The sequence below is a fragment of the Hyperolius riggenbachi genome, chromosome 10, assembly GCF_040937935.1.
Source record: "Hyperolius riggenbachi isolate aHypRig1 chromosome 10, aHypRig1.pri, whole genome shotgun sequence".
Taxonomy (NCBI): domain Eukaryota; kingdom Metazoa; phylum Chordata; class Amphibia; order Anura; family Hyperoliidae; genus Hyperolius; species Hyperolius riggenbachi.
In genome coordinates this window covers 26,409,765-26,420,966 of record NC_090655.1, presented here as the reverse complement: position 1 = coordinate 26,420,966, position 11,202 = coordinate 26,409,765, and the positions used below count along the sequence as shown (strand labels likewise).

Genomic DNA, 11,202 nt, shown 5'->3' with positions numbered 1-11,202 from the left:
TGATTGGCTGGCTGGGGGGAGGGAGGGAGGGAGGGAAGGGGTTTAAAGCAAAAGTTTTTTTTTTTAAACACAAACAAAAATATTGATAAAAAAAAATAAACATGGGGGGAGCGATCAGACCCCACCAACAGAGCGCTCTGTTGGTGGGGAGAAAAGGGGGGGGGGAATCACTTGTGTGCTATGTTGTGCGGCCCTGCAGCTTGGCCTTAAAGCTGCAGTGGCCTTTTTTACTAAAAATTGCCTGGTCACTAGGGGGGTTTAGCCCTGCAGTCCTCAAGAGGTTAAAGGTCCGTTTATTGAGCTAAGAAAATAGCAAGAATCATGCCTGGTTCTGCAAGAGAATTTGTAGTTATCAAGAATGCTCTAGTATTCCAATCTGAAGACAAAGCAAGAAACATGAAAATGGATACATCATATCATATATCATAATCTCTTCAATATGAAAGGGTGTACTTACTTATACATATGGTAAACAATACTGTCCCGATTATTAGAGGACAACTATTGTGAAAATTGTAAAATTTTAAGTATGTGTAAACATTTACAAATAAGTACATTTCTCCCAGAGTAAAATGTGCTATAATTACTTTTCTCCTTGGTTGCTGTCACTTACAGTAGGCAGTAGAAATCTGACAGAACCGACAATTTTTGGACCAGTTCATCTCCTCATGGAGGTTCGCAGTGTATTATTTATTTTCAAAAGCACTTAGTGAATGGCAGTTGCTCCATCCAACTGCCAAAAAGTGTACAGTGAGCAGGGGGAGGCTGGCCTGCATATTTGTATAAATGCTTTGCAAGGAATAACTTTATAAAGAATAAAAGCTATGCTAAGAATCCCCCATGAGGTGGTGAGCTGGTCCAAAACAGTTGGTAATGTCAGATTTCTACTGCCTACTACTGTAAGTGACAGCAACATAGGGGGAAAGTAATTTATGGGTCATTTTACTCTGGAAGAAAAATACTGTACTTCTTATTGGTATGTGTTTACATGTATTTTAAATTTTAGTTTTTTATTCGCAATAGTGGTCCTTTGCATGGTTACTGATTTTGTTCCTGGAAGAAACCACAGAACACCTTACACATCCATTGTCTCCATGTTCTTACTAGAACCTGACTGAGCATTGCAATGATTCTTGCTGCCTGTTATTCTCATATCTATAAACAAGATTACAGAAATATGCATCCTTAGCTGTTGGGAGCCATGCTACGCACATCGAAACAGATACAATGTTTTGGTTGATTGAAAGTTCTGTGGAAGTTGCTTAAGGTACCACACACGTTTGAAAATGTCATTAAAACAATTGTATATGTCGCCGTGGCCTTCCCCACTATTGCCTAAATCGTAGAGCCCACATACATAAAGACTGGAAAGAGTTTGTGACACTAAAATTAGCAGACATTCATGCAAATGGGAAGTGGAGGACCTTAGATGAGCTCAGAATGACTCAGTGCAAGCCTGGGTTGGATTGGTGGGGATACTTCCAAATCAGACATCTTCTGCGACATCTTAGGATAGTTCCAACACAACTGAGACGCCTAACAGAATTTGTAAATCTATGTCATGGGGTAGACCCAATAGAGAAAACTCTATCCAAAATATACCTTATACTAATATCACAAACAGACTTCGAGGGCCCGTTCTTCAAGTTATGGGAGGGTGACCTGGGGCATCCATCTGAAAATGGCGCCTGTGAATAATGGCGCACAGTGTTGCTAATCCGTTTGCCGCTTATCGCTATTTAACGTTAAAGCCTTATTGTTATTTAGCGTTAAAGCCTTATCGTTATTTAGCGTTAACACACAGAACCCTCTCTGTACCTATCCCTAACCCCTAAACCCCCCCGGTGGTGCCTAACCCTAACCACCCCCCTGGTGGTGTATATTGTACTGTAACTATGCCTAACCCTACTCTCACACAGAACCCTCCCTGTACCTAACCCTAACCACCCCCTTGGTGGTGCCTAACCCTAAGACCCCCCTGGTGGTGCCTAACCCTAAGACCCCCCCAGTGGTGCCCAACCCTAACCTTGACAGTTACATTAAATCCATTCACCGCTTTGCAGTTAAATAACGTCTGCAGTTTGGCTTATGTAGGGCGCTATTGATAAATAACGTTATTGTGTGCCACTATTGATAAATAACGTTAGTGTGTGCCACTATTGATAAATAACGTTAGTGTGTGCCGTTTTTCTTCTTTTTTCCCTGTGCGCCATTATTATGCAGTACTAACGATAAATAGCGATAAGCGTATCTTTTTAATGCGGCGCCATGTTTATGCATAGGCCCTGTGCGCCATTATTCACAGATCCCGACCTGCGACGCGCTTTTTCTGCTGCTCAAAGGGGAAAAATGTGCTTGTATGCTCACAAAACCTGCCTGTCAGCTAAGATACAAGATACTAATTACAAGATTCTTTCTCGATGGTATTATACGCCCTTTAACCTCTTCACCACTGAGGGGTTTTACCCCCTGACCACCAGAGCAATTTTCACCTTTCAGCGCTCCTTCCATTCATTCGTCTATAACTTTATCATTACTTATCGCAATTAAATGAACTATATCTTGTTTTTTTGCCACCAATTAGGCTTTCTTTAGGTGGGACATTATGCCAAGAATTATTTTATTCTAAATGTGTTTTAATGGGGAAATAGGAAAAAATGTGGGAAAAAAATATTATTTTTCAGTTTTCGGCCATTATAGTTTTTAAATAAAGCATGCTACTGTAATTAAAACCCATGAAATGTATTAACCCATTTGTCCCGGTTATAAAACCATTTAAATTATGTCCCTATCACAATGTTTGGCGACAATATTTTATTTGGAAATAAAGGTGCATTTTTTTCAGTTTTGCATCCATCCCTAATTACAAGCCCGCAGTTTATAAAGTAACAGTGTTATACCCTCTTGACATGAATATTTAAAAAGTTCAGTCCCTAAGGTAACTATTTATGTTTTTTTTTATTGTATTTTTTTTTTTTTTAATTACAAAAAAAAAATAATAATTGGGGAGTGTGGGAGGTAATGAGTTAATTTATTGTGTAAATGTAATGTTTGTATATGTAAAATGCTTTTAGGGTGTAGTTTACTATTTGGCCACAAGATGGCCACAGAGTGTTTGTTTACATGCGACCTGTAAGCGTCCGGAAGGACGCTTACAGGAAGCAGTAGGAGGCTGGGAGACGCACAATGATCTCGCTGTTTCTGAAAGAAGCAGCAGATCATTGCGGGGGCTAGATCAACGAACGGGAATGGATTTTCCCGTTCATTGATCTCCGGGCGAGCGGGCGGCGGCGTGCACGAGCGGCGGGTGCGCGCGCACGAGCGGCGGGACCGCGGACAGCGGCGGTAGCGCGGAAGGTACGGATTTCTCCATCCCTGGTTTTTTAGGAGGGAAAAAAGGGGCGGAGAAATTCGTACCGCTGGGGGTAAAGTGGTTAAACTCCATAAAATATATCCAGAGGCAAATGAAAAATGTTGGAGATGCAACGGTGCACAGGGTACTCTATACATATAGTGTGGTCTTGCCCTATCTTGAAAGATTTCAGGAGCAAAATTGAACGACTACTAAAACATGTTACCAACCGTAGTACGCCTTTTACTCCAGAGTTCTACCTACTACATTGTAATGATTGGTCTGTGAGAGCATATAAAAAGTTCAGTAGTCAGACATATATTGAACGCAGCCAAAACTGTTATAGTCAGAAAGTGGCTTGATCCCACTCCCCCAGGATCCTCAGATTTGGTAAAAGAGATAGACCATATACAACTAATGGAAGACCGAACTCTCACGACAATGGATAGAATTGAGGTGTTTAAAAAGACCTGGGCATTCTGGTCAACGTTTAGGGAATCCGAGGGTTTTGAAGGGGTATTAGAGGGTAGTGCTAACTGAATTAAAAGCAGGTAGACGATCTAATGCTGGGCATACACGAGTCGATCCGGCGGCTCAATTAGCTTCCCGGATCGACTCCCGCCGCATCCCCGCTCGTCCCCACCGCCGCCTGTATCGATTCCCGGATCGAGCGGGGAATCGATCCAGCGGGTCATCGGACCTGTCGGAAATGATCAATCGAGCCATCAGCGGCTCGATTGATAAGGAAGAATCCTACCGTGTATGCCCAGCATAAGCACTGAATTCATTAAGGAGTTGATGAGAGAGGAAAATAACAAATCTTATGCTTTCTATAGGCTTTTACTACTGGGGGGGGGGGGGGGGGGGGGGGGCTGGGGGACGTGAAACCACATCCAACCTAAACACAAGATGACTACAACCTATGGCCATATGAGGAGACATGGGTTCTCGAGTGTCTGGGACATGTTCAATTTTATCTTCAAACCAATATTGCAAGTTATGTTCATTTATAGGTTTATAATGCTTTTATTTAGGCCTGGCTTATCCAGGCCTGAATATAGGATAGACTTAAAACAAACAAAAATGTAGCAATGACAATTTCTGCATATATACACTTCAGAATCTTTATTCAATGTGAGATGTATATGTGATGATGGAGCTGCGTCTCCTGGTGTATATGTTACACAGTACTGTTAATCCATGTATATATTGTACAAGACGTTATATTTGGATATTGTACGTGGATTTTAAGTTCATTCCTCTACATAAATAAAGAATCTGAAAAAAAAAATTCTATAAATTGAAAAAGTTGGTAGGATTGGAATACATTTCAATCAATCAAATTTTGATCTTTTTGATTAGTAATATGAATATTTTGCTGTATGGATTTTCAAATTTACTCTCTAAGTTTTCTTCTAGGAGATATTTTCACACTTTGTTGATAAAATGGCTTTCAAGCCACCAGCAAGTAAGAAAAGTCTTAGTATAATATTAGCAGAACTTTTTCTAAGAAAAAAAAAAGTCGTACTTTTTTAAATGCAGAGTGCTGAAAAATTATTTTAAAAGAAATCTGAAGTTACTTTAAAAAAAATGTAAGTGAAACTTTTTTTAAAGTAACTTCAGGTTCTTTAAGTAGAAGTAGAAAAATGATCTCCTAGGAGAAAACTTTGATGAAAACTGAATGAGGCCCTTAGCCCATATGCAATTAACTTTTTCTACTAAATTATCTCCTAGGTGATAATTTTTTTATCTTCTATTTAAAATAAATTTTCAGCATTTTGCAATCTAAAAAGTACCAAAAAGTAGTTGAAAAAGTACTATCAAAATTATTTTGTTTGTGTACTTGCTGGCTGGGAGTTGAAAAGGCATTTTATTGACAAAGTATGAAAATATCTCCTAGGAGAAAACTCAGGAGAAAAAGTGAATTGCATATGGGGAGTGTGCTTTATTGTTAGTCACATTTATTGCATTGAATTTATTCTGATGAGTGCCACAGTGCTGGCTGTTTTTTTACATTTCTATAATCTTTTTTTGTTATTATTATTTAGTATTTATATAGCGCCAACATCTTCCATGGGGCTGTACAGAGTATATTGTCTTGTCACTTAACTGTCCCTCAGAGGGGCTTACAATCTAATCCCTGCTGTATTAATTAAGTGATATCACCGGTCGTTATAATGCTATTTGTTATAAAAAAAAAAGATTTTAACTAGTTCAGCCTTCAGACGTTTTTGCCCCTTATGCATCCGAGCAATTTTCACCTCCCGTTTATTTGCCAATAACTTTATCACTACTTATCACAATTAATTGATCTATATCTTGTTTTTCCGCCACCAATTAGGCTTTCTTTGGGTAGTACATTTTGTTAAGAATTATTTTTTTCTAAATGCATTTGAACGGAAATATTAAGAAAAAAAATCATCATTTCTCAGTTTTTGGCCAGTATAACTTTAAAATAATACATACTACCATAATTAAAACCCATGTATTTTATTTGCCCATTTGTCCCAGTTATTACACCCTTTAAATTTTGTCCTTATCACAATGTATGGCACCAATATTTTATTTGGAAATAAAGGTGCATTTTTTTTCAGTTTTTCATCCATCACTATTTACAAGCTTGTAATTAAAAAAAAAATAGTAATAAACCCTCTTGATATGCATATTAAAAAAAAAGTTTAGACCCTTAGGTAACTTATATGTTTTTTTTTTAATTGTAATTTTTTTTTTTTATTTAAAATTTGATTTGGGTATTTTTTGGGAATGTGGGAGATAAACAGTTAATTTTAAATGTAATTGTTTGTGGGTTTATTAAAAAAAGTATGTAGATGTAGTTTTACTATTTGGCCACAAGATGGCCTCAGTCAATTTTTTTTCCTATAAGCGAGCACTCTCACTTACAGGAAGTGAAGGGTGGATGTGAAACTTTTTTTTTTTTAGAAAGATCGTGGCGCGGGAGCACGCAGCATCGTGGTAGCAGCTTTTTGGACGTAGCAGATACGTCCAAAAGGCTAAATTAAAAAAAGATGTAGTTTTACTATTTGGCCACAAGACGGCCTCAGTCAATTTTTTTTCCTGTAAGCGAGCACTCTCACTTACAGGAAGTGAAGGGTGGATGTGAAACTTTTTTTTTTTAGAAAGATCGTGGCGCGGGAGCGCGCAGCATCGTGGCAGCAGCTTTTTGGACGTAGCAGATACGTCCAAAAGGCTAAATAAAAAAAGACAAGTTATTAAAAAAAATATTTGAAGAAGGATTAATGGTAGATTTCAACTTTTAAATACAAAAGAAGTCATTGGGATCACAAGCTTAACTACAAATGATGGGGGCTGGGGCCCCCAAGCAAAACTTATAGGGCCCTTGATAATCCCAACTTTCCCCCCCGTGCCCTCAGTGTACTGCAGCACAATGCCATTTCACTGGTTTAAAAAGCATTTGTTCTATGAATTCTTTAAAATCCTTTTTCTTGTTCCCACAGAATCAAATGTTACATTTTTAGGCCGTTCACAAGTCAGTAACATTTTTAACACAAAATATATGAGGTTTATCTGAAAAATAACAGACATTTTCATTTAAACAATTAAGGGAGCATTTTATTTAAGTTATTTTAGACACGCTGCATCTTATGATTATTTCTCCACGTGATCAAATCCTTTATTTAAGCATTCATCAAATCTTTTTACAAGGTCTTTAATCTCTTTGTTGTAGTGGCATCACATTCCCCAGCTATTGGTTGGGAGGAATTGTGGGTGGGGTAGGTTCATGTTAATGCTTCTGAACAAACAGTTACTGGCATTCTGCCTTAATATGGCAAGTGTTGCAGGGAGAAACAAGAAAAATTACACAGAATAGTTTGTGTGGCTGATAAAAGCAAACGGCTGTTATTTTCCATAAACAAAACAGATAAACTAAGTAAAAAGACCTTAAGGCGTACTTAAAGGGCCACTATCGCGAAAATCGTAAAAAATTTAAAATAATGTAAACACATACAAATAAGAAGTACGTTTCTTCCAGAACCAACAGGTTTTGGACTAGCCCATCTCCTCATTGGGGATTCTCAGGGTTTTATTTATTTTCTAAAGCACTTAGTGAATGGCAGTTGCTCTGCCCAACTGCCAAAAAACTGTGCAAACAGGTAGAGTGGCAGTGTGCATCTTTATATAAATCCTTTTTTAGAGATTTTCTCTTTAGAAATAATTTTCTCTTTAGAAATAATAAAGGCCATGCGGAGAATCCCCCATGAAGAGATGGACTAGTCCAAAACCCGTCAGTTCTGTCAGATTCCTATTGCTTATTGTAAGTGACAGCAAAATAGGAGAAACATCATTTATGGCTTTTATTTTACTCTGCAAGAAACATACTACTTATTTCTATGTTTTTACATGCATTTTAAATTTAAAATTTTTCGCGATAGTGGAGGAGGGTGAGGGAGCCGTCAGAGTAAAAAGGACTGTAGGAATCCCCAGGTAAGTATAAATGCTTTTAAATTTTTTTAAAAATGGACTTGTAGTTGTAATAAGCATAAGTGATAATGATTTCTATCCCATATTACAGCACGATGTGGAACCAGCCTGCAAGACCCATACAAACCAGTCCAAATCCAAGTGGGAGAAAACGTGGACTGCACGTGGAACATCGAGAGACCAGCCAATGAGACCACCAGAGTCATCTTCTCCACACTCGAGTGAGAAAAACACACATCGGCATTACTAATCGAGGAACAACTGGACAGCTGCAAACAAAGTCAGAGGGAAAGAAGAGCCATTCTCCAGAACAACCAATCATAATCTTTGTTAAGGTGGTCATACATGAGGCAGCTTGGCAGCCAATCGACCATCCAATTCAATAATTATAATCGAATTGGAGGAAAATCGGGGCCAACAAGTGCATGCCCAATCAACAATGCAAGCAATTTCGGGCCGAACTTGGTCGCATGTATCGGTTGGACATGCTGCAAGATGTAGGGCTGACTTGCTCGAACAGGTGCAGAGTTTTAACGGGTAGCGATATCTGGACGAGCGACGAACGTGACGAAACACCCTGCGCTGTTTCCCAATCTGTCTACCGAATCCGCCGCTCTTCCATTAGTCTTGTACAACGGCGTGTATGGGGCTAAAGGAAGGGCGGGGATTCGGAAAATGGGCAGGCACCGCGACAAAAAACAGGTAATGTATGAATGCACACTAGTGATGGTCAAATAGATGCAAATAAGATGCAGATTTATGCAGCTTGAACGTGAACCAATTCAATTTTACCTCAGCAGGATTTGATTGGTTCTTTTTCAAGCTGCATACATTTGCATAAAAATGTGCATACATTTGCATCAACTCGAAGTTATTTGCATCTACTTGACCATCACTTATGCATACATACATGCACATTTGTACACTATAGAACAGCGGCGAGGTGATGGACTTGGCCAATTCCCAAGAGATTTCCGCATGAAATCAATCAGGAATCGGCCTGCGGTGTATGGGCATTGGGCAGCTAAAAGATCTCTTTCCAATCAGATTCGATCAGAGAGGGATTTGTTTCTTGGTCCAATCTGCCCATCATCGCCTGATGTATGGTTACCTTTACAGTTAACAGCTGAAAACTGATTGGTTGCTATGGGCAGTTGCCACACTTTTGGCCTGTTTTCTTTGCACTGGTTCTATAAGTGTGTCCTATGTGTAATGTGGTACATATGACAATGTGTATGTGTGTGTCTGTTTATCAGGGATGTTTTCAACGAAAAAAGGCATTTATTCGCAATTTACAGTGCCAGCTATTTATCAGGCGCTGCAGCCGATCAAATGATGCTGTCATTAGGGTAACCCTGTGGCAAAAAGCCCTGCGCTCAGCTGCCATGTGCACAGATTATTTCCCTTAAACACCAGAGCAGTTTTAACACATCACGCTCCTCCCATTCATTCGCCAATAACTTTATTTCTACTTATCACACCAAAATGATCTATATATTGTTTGTTCACCATAAATTAGGCTTTCTTTGGTCAGTACTTTTTGCTAAAAATTATTTTATTTTACATGCGTTTTAAAAGGGAAAAAAAAATCATTATTTCTCCATTTTCAGCCATTATAGCTCTAAAACAAAATGTTCTCCGGGAGATAAAACCCACATTTTTTTAACCATTTGTCACGGTTATTACAACAATTCAGTTATGTTCCGAGTACAATGTATGGCGACAATATTTTGTTTGGAAATAAAAGTGTACGTTTTTTATACTACTATATCAATACTTACAAGCCATTGCAGTTCTGGGCAGCTCAGGATACTGTCATCATTCCACCATGTGCTTGTTGCAGCTGAGCTGCGATCAGATAGCCCCGGATTTCCTGCATGCATGTTGTTACATAATACTGCATTTATTTCTTATGGGAGTCCTTTGCATTCACAGCCAGCCAGCAAATGGTAATCAAGCCAGCTCAGGTACCTGTCTGAATGCTTGCTATCGCTAAGGCAGCGCAACATCGCACTGCGCTGCCATTGTGTTTTATTTGTAACGATATCGGAAGCCCGGAGCTGCAGTTGATCTGGGCAGCCTGTGTAGCCTCTTCCATTATTCAGCTCTTAGCCTTGTTGCTCTGGGTGGTCAAAGTATAACCCCCAAGCATTACAGGTAGTATCACATTTCTATAGAACACTGCTTGTTTTCGTTGAACTGGATGTTATTAAGCCTGCGTTTGAGTTGTGTAATTACTAGGGCCAGCTCTACCATGAAGCCACATGAATCGTATGACTGAATCATGTGCGCTGGCCACCAGCCCAATTGAAATGGTAGGGCATGTAGCTGAGGAGACACGTCCTGATCTTCTTCTGCAGAGCATCCATCACCACGCGGCAGTGCCTCTCCGTAGGCTCCTGATGTCACGTGACATGCATTGGGAGCCGACGGAGGGATGCTTTTGCATGGTGATAGGCTGCAGAGAAGAGGACAAGAGGACTGGAGTAGGTATTTGTGCTGTACTGTATGCTCTGCTGTATGCTCTGCTATTCAGATGGAGGAGGGAGTGGACAAAGAATTGATCCAAGGGAGTAATTGGAGTGGAAGGGTGGTGGGAAAAGATACTGGTTCCACTTCTTACTGGGGGGGGGAGGGGTTCAGGGCAGGCGCTACCATAGAGGCAGAAGGGGCAATAGCCCCAGGGCCCCAGAGCCTGTAGGGCCCCCAAGGTGTCTCCCTCCCAACTTAACTGTTGCTCCCCAGGGACCCTGTAGAGTCTTAAAGAGAACCCGAGGTGTGTTTAAAGAATGTTATCTGCATACAGAGGCTGGATCTGCCTATACAGCCCAGCCTCTGTTGCTATCGCAAACCCCACTAAGATCCCCCTGCACTCTGCAATCCCTCATAAATCACAGCCGTGCTGTGAGGCTGTGTTTACATCTGTAGTGTCAGTCTCAGCTGCTCCCCCGCCTCCTGCATAGCTGCGGTCCCTGCCCCCATCCCTTCCCTCCAATCAGCAGGGAGGGAAGGGATGCAGGCGGGGACCGGAGTTCTGCAGGAGGCGGGGAGAGCAGCAGACTGACACTATAGAGATAAACACAGCCAGCTCTAACAAGCTGTTTGTCAGCAGCGTGGCTGTGATTTATGAGGGATTGCAGAGTGCAGGGGGACCTTAGAGGGGTTTGGGATAGCAACAGAGGCTGGGCTGTATAGGCAGATCCAGCCTCTGTATGCAGATAATATTCTTCAAACCCACCTCGGGTTCTCTTTAAGCAGAACCATGGGGTGTCAGCCATTGCTCAGGTGTCCTGGGAGAAATTTGACTGCAACCAAGCATCCCTACTACCGCTTTTTGGTTGGGGGGTCTCTACTGGGGTCCCCTGGGTAATTTTGCCCAGGGGCCCCAC

General features: G+C 40.6%; 1 protein-coding gene across 1 annotated transcript in view; it reads left to right on the top strand.

Moving 5' to 3' along the window:
* The first annotated feature begins 745 nt into the window (after window positions 1-745).
* CUZD1 (CUB and zona pellucida like domains 1) overlaps window positions 746-11,202 on the top strand; it is a 49,338-nt gene continuing 38,881 nt past the window's right edge. Inside the window, exons 1-2 of the mRNA XM_068255046.1 lie at window positions 746-870; window positions 7,905-8,034. Coding sequence (XP_068111147.1) covers window positions 825-870; window positions 7,905-8,034 — 176 coding nt within the window. The 5' untranslated portion in view covers window positions 746-824. The remainder of the gene's footprint in view (window positions 871-7,904; window positions 8,035-11,202) is intronic.